The sequence below is a fragment of the Amblyraja radiata genome, chromosome 5, assembly GCF_010909765.2.
Source record: "Amblyraja radiata isolate CabotCenter1 chromosome 5, sAmbRad1.1.pri, whole genome shotgun sequence".
NCBI classification, from domain to species: Eukaryota; Metazoa; Chordata; class Chondrichthyes; order Rajiformes; family Rajidae; genus Amblyraja; species Amblyraja radiata.
This window is the reverse complement of record NC_045960.1, coordinates 95,842,317-95,860,306: the sequence shown is the minus strand read 5'-3', so window position 1 is coordinate 95,860,306 and position 17,990 is coordinate 95,842,317. Positions and strand designations below refer to the sequence as shown.

Genomic DNA, 17,990 nt, shown 5'->3' with positions numbered 1-17,990 from the left:
TTTGATTTGGGGAAGAGGGAGAAAACAAACAAACCCTTAAGCGGAAGGTACACAAAAATGCGGGAGAAACTCAGCGGGTGCAGCAGCATCTATGGAGCGAAGGAAATCGGTAACGTTTCGGGCCGAACCCCTTCTTCAGACACAAACCCTTGTCCCACGAACCCTTAAGCGGGAGGGCGAGTCACCGTGGGACACACCGGAGCCGGCGTTTTTATAACCGGAACTGCGGGCTCTGTGTGCACTGACGGCTGGCTCCTGGCTGTTGATGTCAACGCATCGTGAAGGTGCAGTGTCTGGTTTTGAATCGCTCACCTCCTCAGCGTTGCATTCTCCAGGGAGCGAGTGCAAGCTGGCGCTTCGCATAAACACCAGCTCCCCCCGCCTGGGTGTGGCATTTCACCCCCCACTCGTTGCCTTTGCAATAGAAACAATGTCATTCTTGCAAAAAGAAAAACACAAATCTGGAAGGAATACATTATATGTGGTCTGATATTTTGCAGCGCTGCGTGGTAAGTCTGCCTTAGCCCTGATGGGGGAGACAAATACAGTTTTATGACAAGCAGAAACGCAATCACATCCCCCTCTCCCCCTCCCCTTCCTTCTCCTTTCTTGGCTTTCATATATCTGTTGGTGATAAGAAAGCGGTTATCATGTATTTTGGAAACACGCCGTATTAAAAGTGAAAGTCGTTAGATTGAAAGGAAGAGAGAGGTGAGGGATTGTTCACAGATCTTTGTTTTCAACGTGTGTTTGTTCAAAGCCGGTCCTACCAGCCAATGAGTGTGAGTGTTTCATTTGATCTTTTGTCTGTCTGCTTCCACCCCCCCCCCTCCCCTCCCCTCTTCCTCTCCACCCTCCATCCCACGCCCACGCCCACCCCCTCTCCCCACTCCCCTGCCTCCGTGTAGAGTATCGGCAGTAGCAGCAGTCGCCCCTGTTCCATGTCTTCTGCCGACTATTCAGACGAAGAGGATGATTATGGGCAAAGGTCAGGTACGGTGTCGCCAGCTCCCGGGGACACGCTGCCGTGGAACCTGCCGAAACACGAGAGGTCTAAGAGAAAGATTCAAGGCGGCTCGGTTCTGGACCCGGCGGAACGAGCCGTCCTCAGGATAGCCGGTGAGTGCTTTTTCCATAATCGTTATTATAGGGAAGGAAAAAAAACCCTGAACTGCGCCGCGAGGACCTTTATTATTGCACCGCAGAGATTTATTCTGTTATCTAGATGGCTTCGTTTTAATTTCCTTCCTTTTGGCTTGGATCCACGGTTTGTTGCATTGAATTGGTGGAGTTCATAGCGATTGCTGTGTGAGGCAAGGGAACAGTGCACCATGTTTTTTTTAGTTCCATTTATTCACATTGTGATCACATATCCCTTCTCCTTAACTTGATCTGATTGATATTGAATCGTCCGCACATTAGGCATGCTGGTTAGGAGTTCCTTCTCGCTTGCATTGATACATACACACCACGCCAGATGTATTTAATACCATAGACCATCAAGCAGTAGAAGACAATGGAATGCAATTTACTGTATGTTACTGTACCAGTATGTGCCAGAAGATGCCGAGTAATAAATATCCTGTCACGAGGTGCGGTATATTATTATATAAATTGAAAGCCGGCCAGGAGAAATGACCTCCCATATATTTTCCGGCCACATTTCTCCCACCCCGAGTAACTCAGGTGGGCAGTCAGACAGTTACACAGCCAGACTCGTCCCCTTCCCATTCCAGAAGGTCAACATAAATGCTGGGGAATTTTTGAGCGCTGCCCACCGGGTTTCAATGTTTTCCAATGGAAATCTGATGCCGAGGTGGATTAGTGCAAGTGGAGTGATCCCCCCCCGCCCGGTTCCTGCAGTCTTTTTTTTTACATAAAAAGAGGGGGAATTTATTGTGTTTGAAGTATTTGCAGTGAGTGGTAGTTGTTTCCTCTCCTTCGGTCCGGGTGGGAGTTCGGGGGGACTGGACGGGCCAGGCTGTCAGCAGCTTGTGTTGTTAAGGGGAGGAGGGGGACGGAGCGGTGGCCAGGGCCGGGGGAGGGAAGGGGAGGGGACGGACGGCGGCTCCTTTCTCGGCCGGCGGAGAGGAGAGGGGAGGAGAGGAGAGGAGAGGAGAGGGGAGGAGAGGGGAGGGGAGGAGAGGGGAGGAGAGGGGAGGCGGAGACGAGAGGAGAGGAGGCAGGGCCGGCTCTCACCATTGGTGCGGCGGGCTGGAGGGCGGTGCTTGGCCAGGCTGCCTCCCGGCTGCTGCTTGCTCTCAGCTGGAGCTTCTGCCCGAGTTCCAGCGGAGAGAGACGGTTTCAGCAGCCCGGCCCTTGCCGCCCCTCCAGCACCCATGGCCGGCTACACCCCGCGGTTCACCCCTGCTGCTTACTACTACGCCGATGAACTGGACTATCTCCAGGCTTACGAGGATGTGTTGGAGCGCTACAAAGGTAAATCCGCTTTAGCAGGCTTAAGATAACGGTTTAATTTGCCGCTATTCGCCCCTGTTTTTGGCCCCTTGAACGAGGCATTTTGTCAACACTGCAGTCCTGCTCCACGTTTCTTGGTTGACATGGAGGTTGTGTGTGTTACATAAACGCTAATCCAGAGCCTGACATTTATTTTCTAGGCTCCTTGCTTTTAATGCCAGTCTGGATTTTTTTAATTCGATATTTTCCAAACCGCAAGAGTCTATAAATAATGTTAAACATCAGTTAGTGGCGGGCGCCAGTTTGATCAGACCATCCCCTGTCCCTCCACCCAATGGATCAGATTATCTGCCCTCCTTACTTGGCCTCGGATGTGCCAGACTCTTGTTGGTAGCAGTGAAACGTCCTGAACTGCCCCTGGGTGACACTAACCAGGGTCCTCAAACTGTTGCTCCTGAGATTGTACCGAGTGAGAGACCAGAGCAGAGACGATTGCGTGAGATGATGTTTCTGCTTAGTCATGGATCAATTCTGTAACTAGCCGGGGACACCAAAAAATGACTCGACATCTTTTGTTATCCCCTTGTAAAATAAATCCGACAAGCATTTTTGGAAACAAACGAGGATGCCGTTTGCTTGTTGGGGCGTTGAAGTGCAGAGGAGCGAACAGTTCTTAATATAAGTGCGTTGGATGATGGATGTGAGGAAGATGGAACAGAATGATGGACTTGTATAGCTTGGGAGGTTGATGCCATCGTTATGCCTCAGCCTCTGAGGTGTCTGAAGAGTAATCCAGTTCGCTCTTTACCTCTTCTTCTCCCACTGATTTGTAATATTCCCCACTTCCAAGCAATTGTCCAATTCACTATTGAAAGTTATTGTTGAGTCTGTTCCCATTCTGCTTTTGTACGCTGTGTTCTGGCTCATAACATGCCCCTGTGTCTGTTAAACACATTCACATATCTTCTCTGGCTCTTAATGCATCTATTGGTGATGTACACATTTTTAAAACAGTACTGCATCTGAAATGTTCATATTGATGAGATAACAGCTTATATCTGAAAAGACCATGTACGTAAGCAATGGAATCTCATGCATTGGGACAGTTGGATGTAACTGACATAGAAGTTTTGATTTATATTGAAAGAGTTATGCATAATCTATGATATGATGTTGAAAAGGAAGCACAGTCCTTTTTTTTCTCATCGCCACACCCTATCCTCCCAGTTTCTTTCCCGTCCACAGAAGCTGCTGCCTTGTGCTGGTTACAGCACTTCCCACACTGACAAACCCACCGGTACCTTGACTGCGTTCTGAGTCTTTAACATGTGTAGCCTTGACTGTGAGGTCTCGCAGCTGCTGCTGGTCTCAGATCACACCCTGTGCTAATGATCGCACCGAGACTCTGCTGCCTGAGTCATTGGATAGCGATGGGGGTTGACGTCCTCCTGTTGTCCTCATTTCATGGCAAGGGTAATGGTCACCAGTCAGGCTAGCGTTTGGGTGGTGTTCCCTTGTCACAGATCACCCACTTTGAGAAAGGGTGGAAGTCATTTAAGAAACCGGTGACTGCTTCATCCTTTTGACAAAGTTAAGATATTTATTCCTGATAGATAAACTGGTGGAAGCTGCGTTATGTGGGAACAAAGGTCGGTGTCTTATCCCTGTAAACATGAGACTGTTCAGTGAGATCGTAACTAAGATGCAATCTAACAGTGTATTGAGGGGGGATCTTATAGAAACTTAAGGGGATGGACAGGCTAGATGCAGGAAGATTGTTCTCGATGTTGGGGAAGTCCAGAACAAGGGGGTCACAGTTTAAGGATAAGGGGGAAATCTTTTAGGACCGAGATGAGAAAAACATTTTTCACACAGAGAGTGGTGAATCTCGGGAATTCTCTGCCACAGAAGGTAGTTGAGGCCAGTTCATTGGCTATATTTAAGAGGGAGTTAGATGTGGCCCTTGTGGCTAAAGGGATCAGGGGGTATGGAGAGAAGGCAGGTACAGGATACTGAGTTGGATGATCAGCCTTGATCATATTGAATGGCGGTGCAGGCTCGAAGGGCCGAATGGCCTACTCCTGCACCTATTTTCTATGTTTCCCCTCATCCCCAACATTGTGCTAAATTCCTTAATATTTACAAGAACCTGAAAAAGTAAATCATCGTGACATCAAATGCCATTCGCAGAGAGTGAATTTCCAAACTACTTTCATCCTTTAAGTGTGTCAGTGTTTCTTGACTCATCCAGAAAGATCTGTCATAATTTTCAGACATTGCCCTCTCATTCTTGTCTCCTCCACCAGTTAAATAGTTTTTTTCCCTCTGTTTCCATTCAGTTCAATCGGATACATTAAAAAAAAAAACCTTGGTCAAATTATTCCTTAATCTTCAAAATTCCAAGGAAAGCAAAATCAGTTTGTATGATCCCCTAGAATCCAGGTACCATAGGAACAAATCTTTGCTGCAATATTTACAAGGTCATTATATCCAGTCCCAGTTGTGGTGGCACACTTAATTTGCTGTGGTGTTGTACTGAGATGCATTGAAGCTGTCATCTTTTATTTTTTGACCAAGTTTTAGTCGCCTGTCTAAAACCCTTCTCCTGCACAGCACCGGGTGGCACATTGGCACAGTGGTAGAGTTGCTACCTTACATTGCCAAATTCCCGGGTTCAATCCTGACTACGGGTGCTGTCTGTGCAGAATTTGTATGTCCTCCCTGTGACCGCGTGGGTTTTCTCCAGGTTCTCCTATTTCCTCCCACACTCCAAAGATGTGCAGGTTTGTAGGTTAATTGGCTTCTGTAAATTCTTCCTAGTGTTCGGATAGAACAGGTGACTGTGGTCGGCGCAGAGTCGGCGTATCCATGCTAAACTATCTCTAAACTAAACTCAACTAAACTAGGGTACACAAAAATGCTGGAGAAACTCAGCGGGTGCAGCAGCATCTATGGAGCGAAGCAAATAGGCAACGTTTCGGCCCGAAACGTTGCCTATTTCCTTCGCTCCATAGATGCTGCTGCACCCGCTGAGTTTCTCCAGCATTTTTGTGTACCCTCGATTTTCCAGCATCTGCAGTTCCTTCTTAAACACTCAACTAAACTAAGCAGGCCAGTATGAAATCTTTCACTGATATCTCAAGAATTGTTTTTTCACTAGGTTAATGTTGTCATATAAATGGATATTGTCAGAGGGTGTCAAGATCACCATTATTGTTGCTCAGAAATGGGCGTGTTCACTATTTTAATCCAGGTTTTAAATGGAATTAAGATGTAAATGAACAAAATTAGATTTCATTTCAGCTGTTACACATTGTAGCTACTGGAGAGTCAGCTGTGGAAATAGCAGTTGCTGTGTTCTCAAAGGGGGAAAATTGTATGATGCATTCAAAGTGGAATCTTGGCTTTTTACTCTGATACACTTAAATCACAGCTATGAGGGCTGCCCTTTGGATGTGTTCTCGTGAAGAGTTCCAAGATCTATAGCTTTACATCGCACGGTTGATTATTAAACTTGCCAATTGACCTAGAACACACGGAATCTGCAGTTACCTGCCGCCAACTCCGGTCTTGCAATTAAGAAGAATTACAAGCAATCTACTCAAACAGAGCACAAGAAGATTTTTACTGTGATTCTTTTCCCCGTGTGCTGATGATGCATGGTGAACCGGCATGCTGAATGCTAATTCCTTCAGCCTTAATATGAAGTAAAGAATTTCTCCTTTATTCACATTTTTCTGGAGGGGGGGGGGGGAGGGGGGGGGGGGATGGGGGGAGGGAGGGGGGGAGGTTCATAGACAATCGAGTGTTTTGTTCCTTGCACCATTTTTCACTGTTAAAATGCTGTGACAATGTCAAAAGTAGCTTGTTTTCCTGACATTTACAAAGTATTCTGACATAGAAGTGCCATTCTTCAATTTGCTAATTGTGTGAAGCTGACATTTTGGTTTTTAATCTGTGTTTTAAGGAATTATGAATGCCTTCTGTAAATGTGTGAAATTAATGCTATAAATAATCTTTATAAAGAAAGGGTTTTCAATTGCACAAGCCTGAGGGATATAGAAATAGTAATGATTTATTGCACCCAGAATCAGTCCCCTGGTTCAGTTGATGGAGTTTTATTGTACTGGACCAAGTGTAGACCCCCAAAGGTGTGTGTTGGGGAGCTGATGAAGCTGTTTTTGAAATGAGGCCCTCCCCCTAACATCTCTGGAAGGTGGTGGAATAATCTGTTTCACTGTACCTTGGGGGGGGGGGGGGAGGGGGGGGGGATTGTGAATAACTCGGGGGGGGGGGGGGGGGAGGGGGAGGGTAGTGTGAATAACTGGGGGGGAGGGGGCGGGGATTGTGAATAACTTGGGGGGGGGGGGGGCGGGGAGTGTGAATAACTGGGGGGGGGGGGGGGGGGGGGGGTTGGTATGAATAACTGGGGGGGGGGTGAAGTGCGGGGATTGTGAATAACATGGAGGGGGGGAGGGGGCAGAGGGTGTGAGTAACCTGGGGGGGGGGGGGGCAGGGATTGTGAATAACCCGGGGGGGTGGCACATGGCAGCTTGAGAGCCCATTGTGATTATCATCACTGGAAGCTCCTGGAAAAAAGTCTCTCTGTGAGAAGCTGTGGTTACTATTGGCAACGTCCCATTGTGATGTCATTGTGGCACGCGGCAGCTTGAGAGCCCATTGTGATTGGTGCACTGTGAGTGGCATTGTGACATCATCATTGGAAAGTCCTGGAAAAAGGCCGTGTGTGAGAAACGTTTTTTGCCTTTTTTTAAAACTTGAATCGTCAATAACTTGTAAAATATAGGATGAAATCATAGGTGAACCTGATTACTGCGTGGAGGGGAAAAATGTGAGTCAGAATATGTAAAAAGTTAAGCACTACCACATAGCGTTTTGATGAAGGTAGAAAAACACATACACACATACAGACACACACACATACAAGTTGAGACTTGTATAACAGTAAATGTAGAGAGCATCATAGTCATGTAGCACAGAAACAAGCCCATTGGCACAACCTGCCTATGCCAACCAAGATGCACCATCTATACTAGTTGCACGCTTGACCCATATGCCTCTAAACCTTTCTTATTCATGTACTTGTCCAAATGACTTTTAAATGCTGTTATAGTTCTGGCCTCAAATACCTCCTCTGGCAGCTCGTTTCACACACTCACCACCCTTTGTGTGAAAAGGTTGCCCCCCCTCAGGTTCCTATCTCTCCCCTCTCAATGTTCCAATGTCCTCTGGTTCTTGATTCCCCTATTGTGGGTAAAAGATTCTGTGCATTCACCCAGTCTATTCCCTCTCATGATCATATCCACCTCTAGAAGATCACCCCTTAGCCTCCGACACTCCGAGGAACGTCCTGGAAAATGTGTGTATAAGAGCAGGGAGGTTCTACTGCAGTTGTACAGGGTCTTGGTGAGACCACACCTGGAGTATTGCGTACAGTTTTGGTCTCCTAATCTGAGGAAAGACATTCTTGCCATAGAGGGAGTACAGAGAAGGTTCACCAGACTGATTCCTGGGATGGCAGGACTTTCATATGAGGAAAGACTGGATAGACTCGGCTTGTACACGTTGGAATTCAGAAGACTGAGGGGGGATCTTATAGAAACTTACAAAATTCTTAGGGGGTTGGACAGGCTAGATGCAGGAAGATTGTTCCCGATGTTGGGGAAGTCCAGAACTAGGGGTCACAGTTTAAGGATAAGGGGGAAATCCTTTAGGACCGAGATGAGAAAAACATTTTTCACACAGAGAGTGGTGAATCTGTGGAATTCTCTGCCACAGAAGGTAGTTGAGGCCAGTTCATTGGCTATATTTAAGAGGGAGTTAGATGTGGCCCTTGTGGCTAAAGGGATCAGGGGGTATGGAGAGAAGGCAGGGATGGGATACTGAGTTGGATGATCAGCCATGATCATATCAAATGGTGGTGCAGGCTCGAAGGGCCGAATGGCCTACTCCTGCACCTAATTTCTATGTTTCTATGAACAAAGTCCTAGCTTGCCCAACCTCTTCCTATCGCTTAGCACCTCAAATCTTCTCTACACTCTTTCCAGCTTAAAATGGGTTATTGAACTATTCGTCTCAAGGGAAACTGTCAAACGGACTGAAGCATTTTATTTTTGTTTTTCTAAGAGCAAAGCAAATGAAAATGTAAATTTTGCACGGTTGACATTTATTGCCAGCACGTTTTTGTTGTTGTTGGTGGAAACGGATAACAGGCAATTCTTTGGAAATAGGCATTTTCAGGCATTATTTTTGTCTTTAATTGGTTAAAATGGAAAATATATATATACATGAGCGCTAATAATGTGTTGCTGGAATTAAACCAAGAGATGCTGGTGGCATTTTCTTTTTGTGGAAAATTCATTGACAAATTGGACTTTATGATTTGGAATGCCTAGCAGTGCCATTCCTACTGCGGAGAGGGTAACCCTTTGCCAAGCTATTCCAGCTGATTGCCTAATCTGCTCCATACGATACGATAGAACTTTATCCATCCCCGGAGAGAAATTGGTCTGCCAACAGTCATAACACACAACAAGGTACACAAAAACTTGAAATGAAAATTCAATTAAAAGTGAAAAAGAAAAATTACATTCAGTATTTTGGACTGAGTGCTGACTTGCCTGCGAGTGCCCGTCGGTTGAGGCAACAATATTCTCTTTTCACTTATTCCCCCTTCCAAGTCTTGTATTTTGTTTTGCCACTGATGCCGCCGGACAGCATGGAGGACTCCTCTTTGATGATTGCGTGTAGCTGGCTGCTGATGGGTGCTTGTGAAATGCCAGGAATGGTGGCCAGCTTTATACAGGGCTGTGGTGCTCTGTCGTAGCTGTCCTGGAATGTTTGAGCTGTGATGTACTTTTGTTGGACTTTGGCCCACATTTCTCCATTAGGATTATGTTTCAGTCGCTGCCACTTCCAGTTTTTACTGCGGACCTTTTTTAGACACTTGCCTTTTGCACCCCACCTGGCCTTGGCTCATCTGGTCCCGAAGTTCTCACCCTTGCCTTGGCTTCATTTTTATAGACCATTTCAGCATGCCCCTGCCAACGTCTTATCACCTGCGAGCCTGAGATAGTCCTAAACACTTCTGCCTCCTTCCATCAGCCTGAAGAAGGCTCCCGACCCAAAACGTCATCTAACCTCCACTGATGTTGCTGGCTCGCTGAGTTCCTCCAGCATGTTGTGTTTTGTTTAAGATTCCAACACCTGCAGTTTCTTGTGTCTCCATTTGACTGCTCTACTGTGAAATCACCACAAGGAATGCCTGGTTTGAAGAAGTCTTCTCCTCTCTCTGATGGGAGTTCTGTGAGACTATTTCTCACTGCTGCCCCTCTATGAAACCTGCTGTTCTGACCCAGGCTACTTCAGCCGTCCGTGTTTACTCCACACTGTGCTGCCATCTTGTCTCACGTGGCTTCCAGCTTTTTATTTCAGTGGTCCACAGATGCTACCCGACCCCTGAGCTCCTCCCGCACTTTGTGTTTTGCTCAAGATTGGAACATCTGCAGTTCCTTCTATCTGCCTCTCTTTTAATGTGGGTTCACTCAGCACCAGATTTGGTAACGGCAGGTTTGAAACTGTTAACACTGTTCAGATTTCCTTCTCCACACCAATCTAACTCCAAGACTTTTATGTTTTTCGAATTCTCACACATTGCACAGCCCCTGATTTTCATTACAATCTCATTGATCATTATGTCGTCCACTGTCTTGGCTATGACTTTTATTCCCCACTATCTACCTCGACTTCTTTGTTCCTTGTACCCAAGGGTATTTCTTGAGTCAGCATGACTTTAAAAGCCTATAATTCCACTTGGTTGAAAATGTGTTTGAAAAGGATTGGTTTTGTTTCTTATTGTCATGCTTACTGAGATACAGTGAAAAGATGAACACAGTAAATGCAAACTTCCATCCATTTTGTTGCTTTTTTTCAATAAAAATCTCTTTATAAATTGAAGATAGATCGGACATTGATGAATGTTGAGTTGAGGCTTACTGTTGCTTGGTAGTTTTTTTCGTATGGTTCATCACTTTTTCATTAAAAGGAGGAGCCTCAAGTTCAAAAATTGTTCATTGTCTGACGTAGTACCACTGAATACATTTTAGCAATGAGAACAAGTGACAATGCCTCAATAGCTTTCCAAATGTCAGCAAATGAATTCATTTTTATGGGGGCATCACTGAAACCTTTCAGAAGTCTGCATGCAATAATCAGTTCCATTTAGAGGCACCTTCCTACGGATATCCCACCCCCCGTCCCCACTCCTTTCAAAGCTGGAAGTGAAAGCTGTCCCAGTGTACTGCAATGAATGGCTTAATTACAAAAAACCTTGTTGGGAAGCAAGGGTCAGATGGGAGGATAGCAAATGCTTTTGTTCTGGCAGACTTGCATTAATGATCTAGATTGTAAGTTACAAATTACTCTTCCTTGCCCTCACTTTCACCCTCGATACTAACCATGGACCCATACGACTTTTCACCTCAAAGTCAGGAGATCATGTTTCCACTCTCTCTCCCAGCATTTAATACAAAATCTATGCCGATGCTTCTATAATGCTGCCGTATTAGTGTCCTTGAGATGCGATGCCAAACATAGCCCTGTCTGATCCTCGAGGGTGGAAATGAATGGTCCACTGCCTATTCAAAGGGTGGTGTTCAGGTGCCTTGTCTGAAATGTGTCCCACAAATAATATTATACCAAAAGGATGAACCGATCGAGGTTAATTGTGTGATCTTGTCATGTTCAGTCAGTTGTTATGTTTCCTGTGTTACAATGATCGCGCAGAGCAAGATCCCACAGACAGCCGTGGTCAAATTATCCTCCCTGTACAATATGCGTCAGAAATCCTGCACACGACAGGTAGTGCTCATGCAATGCTGAGGTAATATGGGGCCAACTTTTATTTTATTTCTCCCTCCTTATTTGCTCTGTAGCATTCATTTGTAATCCAAGATCGTGAGGTTTGCATTTAACCAATGGCTATAAAATGATGGACCATTGCTTTTAATTTACTTTTATTTTTAGTTCACCTTTGTAGTAATCGAGGGGAAACATCTTTGCGGAGAGCCTTGCTTTTTTTCTGTACACGGGCTAAAGAAAAGTCCTTTGCATCCGGGGTCATGTGCAGTGAATCATTGATTGTGGAGAAATGGATTGATATTCCTGAAGCCAAATGCTACCATGGTAAATGGGACATTTAAAATGCAGTTAATTATTCAGTCGATTAAAATGCTGGTATGAGTAATGGTGATCGTGAAACTACTGGGTTGGCCATAAAAATCTACTCGGTGCATTCCTGCTGCTCCAGGGAGTAAAAGGCCCAGCGTGCGTGATCCATCATGCATGACAATGTGCTGACTCTTAACTGCTCTGTGAAGTGGCCTAACAAGCATTGCAACTGATGGTTCTTAAAAACAAATAGTTTTTGACAATTGCAATCTCTAAATGAGCCTGTAAATGCGGACAAATTGTTGATTTTGCGGTGAGCATTTGAAGTAAGGAGTTGTATGTTGTTAGGTAATTGCCATTCCTTGAATAGGCAACTTCAGAAATATTGTAAGGGTTTCTGAGCGCATACACAATGGTGTTAGTTTATATCGGGGCAAATTATATATGGAGAAACCATATGGGATGATAAGGAATATAGAAACATAAACATAGAAATTAGGTGCAGGAGTAGGCCATTCGGCCCTTCGAGCCTGTACCGCCATTCAATATGATCATGGCTGATCATCCAACTCAGTATCCTGTACCTGCCTTCTCTCCATACCCCTGATCCCCTTAGCCACAAGGGCCACATCTAACTCCCTCTTAAATATAGCCAATGAACTAGCCTCAACTACCTTCTGTGGCAGAGAATTCCAGAGATTCACCGCTCTCTGTGTGAAAAATATGAGTAGAATTAGGTCATTTGGCCCATCAAGTCTACACCGGCATTCAACCATTCATTCATCACATTAAGAATTGAGGATTGCATTAATGTTCAAGGGAAGGGGATGCAAGCTCACACTGCACTCATTTTGGGGTGGGAAGGAACATCAGAGGTAAGGATAAATGCAGGAAACTGCAAGATATAAACATCTGTTATGGACAGAAAAGGATTTGAACTCTGTGTTTGGACACCAGGGAAGAATCCTTTGATCTTTTCGGAAGAACAGGAAGAGGAAAGAGCGATTTTGTTCCCCCGGCCTATTTTGTCATTCAGTTAAGTCATGGCTCATACATGTACGAACTCCAGTTTCCCATTGTTCCATATTCCTTGGGATTCTTGGCCTACAAAAATATCCAGTTGCCCATGAATCCACAATATTTGGGAAGGAAGACAAGGAATTGCAGATGCTGAAATCTTGAGCAAAACACAACGTGCTGGAGGAACTCAACGAGTCAGGCACCATCTGCGGTGAGAAGGAACAGCTGACATTTTGGGTTGGGGCCATTCTTTCCAAAACATCGTCTGTACATTCTTTCTACAGATACTGCCTGACCTGTTGAGCCCTGGGGCAATGTTCCTCGAGAACAATGTACTTGTGGGAATGGAATTATCCTGATAGCCACAATTTTTCTGTGGAAAATGTGCTTCTCAATTTTTTGGGTGGACTGGATGTTATTTTAAGATTAGGGATTAGTACAAAATATATATCTGTGTCTACCCTATTTAGTTTATGATATAAATATCCACCATGATCTTTGGTTAGCCACCACAAATGTAAGGGTTGTGGACCTGTATGAGATAACTTGTTGAAGTGAATGCAAGGATATGGAGTTTATATTAATGCACAGCATTGGTCAATCAGATATAAGTTCGAAGGAAAATAAGAAATATTTCAGAGAAAAGTAATTATTGTTGAAATGGTCAGTTGGCGTCTGTGGAGGGAGAATCAAGATGATTTTTGTTCAGGACTGTATGAAGTTAATAGTTTTCACGTAGAAATGCCTCTGGAGAGTGGAGTTCTAAAGTTGGACATTCTTGGAAGAAAAATGGTTAACACATTAAACTCAAACTTCCACAGAGAAATTAAATACAACTAGCTGAGAGATAAGAGTCAGTAAATGCCAGGCAATAATGACCTCATGACTTCTTACATTTGGAAAGCTACAGGAGATGGTGCACTTTTTGACTTGGCAGTAACGAATAATATGTTCGGGAATTGGAATCTGTGGCTCTCTTGAGGGAACTGAATCCCAGTCATCAAGTTCAATAACATGCTGGTAGTCAGCAAGACGAATGATTGGAATCGTGTATTTCTAACCATCCCTCGTGCCAAAAACTTTGAGGAGAAATCTAAAATGCCATGATGGACTTTATGGTTTTATATATATATCAATTCAAATAAAGGATTCAATTCGACAATTCTAAATGGCTGCCCTTTTTAATGTGTAGTATCGAGATTAACAACTCAGATTGAGTAAGGAAAATTGCTACAGAGGAATGCGGTGTGGAATTTCTTCAGTAACTCAACAGGAAGCTTGAGTTGGAAAGAAGTGAACAATGGAAAAGCTGCAATGCAGTCAAAATAGATGCAATGTCCTGACCTGTATATTGGGGAACAATAATGTGAATGGTACTTATCAATACTCAGATAAGTCTCAATGCAAATCCTTCCCTGGGTATGAGGGCCAAAAACCAGCTATTTTTTCAAGAATCAATGCAACCTATCCTGGAGTGCTCAAGAGAGTGGAATGGTGATCTGTGAGGCACTTGAAAGAGTCAGGAGTGCTTAATTGTCACATGTACTGACAATGAAATTCTTACGTGCAGCATGTAACAGGGCTGTAAACTCAATACGCATTGATAAAATATAACTTTCCTCTTGCACCCTCATCTACTCAATCCCTCCGCTCTCCTGCTCCTCCTGATTCTTCTGCCACCCATCTATACAAAGGGCAATCAGAGTGGTCAATCAACTTGCCATTCCACCACATCTATGGGATATGTGAGTAAACAGGAGCACCCGGAGTAATCCCTTGCTGCCACTGGGAAATAGGAAAACTACATACAGACAGCACTGAAGGACAGAATGGAGCCCAGGTGTCTGGTGCTGTGAGGTAGCGCCACCAACTGCTGAACCACTCTGCCCCAACTCCACTGAAGCTAGCCTATGATAATTCTGTCATTGCCATTTAGTACCAGGCCAGTATTAGTTTCATGGGACGAGCGTTCCCATATTGGGCAAGATACTTGGCACTGGAGTAAAAGGAGTAATAGCTGGGCTCTGATGGAAGGTCCAATTCTGGGTAGGCTTAATCTATTTTGACTTCGACACTCACAGCCAATATTGTTTTGCACCCTGACTTTATTTCTCATGATCCCAATGTGCAATGGATAAACTGGGCTTATATTCACTGGAATTTAGAAGGATGAGAGGATATCTTTATAGCACCAAAAATTCTTAAGGGATTGGACAGGCTAGATGCGGGATAAATGTTCCCAATGTTGGGGGAGTCCAGTACCAGGGGTCACGGTTTAAGAATAAGGGGTAGGCCATTTGGAGTTGAGGAAAAACCTTTTCACCCAGAGAGTTATGAATCTGTGGAATTCTCTGCCACAGAAGGCAGTGGAGGCCAAGTCACTGGATGTTTTTCAAGAGAGTTAGATATAGCTCTTAGGGCTAATGGAATTGAGGGATATGGGGAAAAAAGCGGGAATGAAGTACTGATTTAGGATGATTAGCCATGATCATATTGAATGGCGGTGCTGGCTCGAAGGGCCGAATGGCCTACTCCTGCGCATTTTTTCTATGTTTCTATGTTTCAATGTGTGTCTTGAGAGATTCTGTGGCCCATGGTCACTGCAAGTTAAACCAGGTTGTGCGGTGAGTGAGTTGAGGGGGACGGGCAGAACAAAAGACATTTCGCGGCACGGGTGAAATAATGGGGCAGTTTTTTGTGTAATGATGTTGTCTAAGCTGTTTAATGTTAATATTGTCTGACTATACAAAAACATGGGAGATTTAAAAAAAAAAAAAAAAGAGGCTACTGGCAGAAATGGCAGGTTGAAACGGAAAGAGCGAGTTGAGGGGGGATCTTATAGAAACTTACAAAATTCTTAAGGGGTTGGACAGGCTAGATGCAGGAAGATTGTTCCCGATGTTGGGGAAGTCCAGAACAAGGGGTCACAGTTTAAGGATAAGGGGAAAATCTTTTAGGACCGAGGTGAGGAAAATATTTTTCACACAGAGAGTGGTGAATCTGTGGAATTCTCTGCCACAGAAGGTAGTTGAGGCCAGTTCATTGGCTATATTTAAGAGGGAGTTAGATGTGGCCCTTGTGGCTAAAGGGATCAGGGGGTATGGAGAGAAGGCAGGTACAGGATACTGAGTTGGATGAACAGCCATGATCATATCGAATGGCGGTGCAGGCTCGAAGGGCCGAATGGCCTACTCCTGCACCTATTTTCTATGTTTCTATCTAATGTTGGCAGATTGAATCGAGGCCTGCGGGGCCTGGATGGAAAATGAATAATGTCACTCACGCTTGTGTCGGGCCTCGCCATCACAGTGCAGGAGGACCCGGTTGAGCAGGCCGAGTAGGATGGGGAATTAAGCAAGCCGGCAACTTGAAGCTCAGGGTCACTCTTGCAGACTGAGCACAACTGCCCCGCCAAGTGATTTCCCCCAATCTGCATTTGATTTATCCTTGTGTTTTTGTGGAGCCTGGGAATTTGCTAACCGGCAAGTTTGGCTTTGAGTGGCACTAAACTGTCTTTTAGCGTCCCTGTACCAGGGTATCATGCTTTGAGCGTTTCACAGCAATGAAACAACAGCAATGGTGCCTAAAGTACCAGCATTGCCAATGAACAGATTCCCCCGGGAGTCAAAAGTTGCTGCCATTTTCACAGTGCAGTAACTGCGATTGCTGACAGTTCTGTCATCATCACAGCTGTGAAATCTGGGCAAAGAAATCAAACACTTTATCCTCACACAAGTTCAATCTAAAATACCGCTAATGGCACCTTTCATTTTGAGCATCATATGCAGAGTTCAAAATAAATGTTGTCATAAAATACAAAGCCTTGCCTCGGAAAATACAGGCAGTGTCAGGAACTGATGATCAAATGATGAGTGTGCACCTTATCTCCTGAACTGTGAGTCAGGCTCCTGCTCCGTACTTGGCCTTCCCAAGTACGTAGCATTTGTAGAGGACGGAAGCTTTTACTCAATTGCTCGATATATTGATTGCTTTTCCATTTCCCGAATATGTCACACAGGCAGATGAGGTTCTTTATAAATGATTCAGACCAAGTGTACTTAAGGAGTTGGCTAAACCTGGTTTAATGCATTCATTGTGTGCGACTATTTATCATGCACCTGTTTGGTTTTCCTTACAGCCATTACTTGTGTAATTGTTTTCCTCTCTCTGTGCATGCACACACATCAGCCTTGACTGCCATTGAACCTCTTGTCATCCCTGCGTTTCTCTTTATTCTCTTCATTGCTTTGCTTTTGCCTTCAGTTTATCAATGCTACATCATTCAAAGCTTTGTGGGAAATAGCTGCTCTTGTTCTCGTGTACTTCCTTAGACACAAGTGTACAGAAATGTAGTGGAGTAGATGTTCTGGTTATTTGATGCATTAATATCAAGGTAGGACATCAGGGAATTTTAAACAATAGTTGTACACAGAGCTACTCATCCTGGAGTTTCCTCCCTCGTCCCACACAACTGCCGCCGCCCCCCCCTCCCCAATTCTCTCAATCTGGCCCAAGATTCAAGATTCAGTGTTCCCAATTGTTCCAAACTCCAGCCCATTCTCCATCTTCTTACTGCATCGCTGTTGTGTTGTGAAGAATCAATGCACTCACTGCTTGCTCATCTCGCTGGGCTTTTGCCAGAACTTCAAACAGCAGCTGTTGCTGTTTTCATTTTCTCCTCAAAATCTCCAGCCTACGTCTTTTTATTCCGCTTCTTTCTCCTTACCACTTTCTCCTTTCTCTTTCCGTTGTTCAAAATGTGGACTCTTTATACATCGGTGAGACCAAACGCAGACTGGCCGATTGTTTTGGGGAACACCTTTTTTTGCTCAGCCCGTATGAACCAACCTGACCTTCCAGTTGCTGGACACTTGAATTCTCCTTCCCATTCAGTCTGAAGAAGGGTTTCGGCCCAAAACGTTGCCTATTTCCTTCGCTCCTTAGATGCTGCTGCACCCGCTGAGTTTCTCCAGCACTTTTGTCTACCTACACAGACCTTTCTGTCCTCGGACCCCTCCATTGTCAGAGTGACGCGAAATGCAAATTGGAGGAACAGCATCTCATTTTTCGCTTGGGCAGCTTACGGCCCAGTGGTATGAATATTGATTTCTCTCACTTCAGGTAGCCCCGGCATTCCCCATCTCTCTATCCCTCCCCCACCCAAGTCGCACCAGCTTCTCATTCTCACCCTACAAACAGCCTGTTTCCTTTATTATCATTACTTTTTTGCATATCTTTCATTCATTGTTCTCTATCTCTCCACATCACCGTCTATATCTCTCGTTTTCCTTATCCGTAACCTTATCTCGACCCAAAACGTCACCCATTCCTTCTCTCCAGAGATGCTGCCTGTCCCGCTGAGT

At 44.8% G+C, this 17,990-nt stretch overlaps 1 protein-coding gene across 1 annotated transcript in view; it reads left to right on the top strand.

Annotated features, from left to right (window-relative positions):
• The window catches only part of LOC116973618 (dystonin-like), a 523,324-nt gene that overhangs the window by 18,037 nt on the left and 487,297 nt on the right, over positions 1-17,990 (top strand). Inside the window, 1 exon segment of the mRNA XM_033021855.1 lies at positions 909-1,119. Within this exon segment, the coding sequence (XP_032877746.1) occupies positions 909-1,119 (211 nt within the window).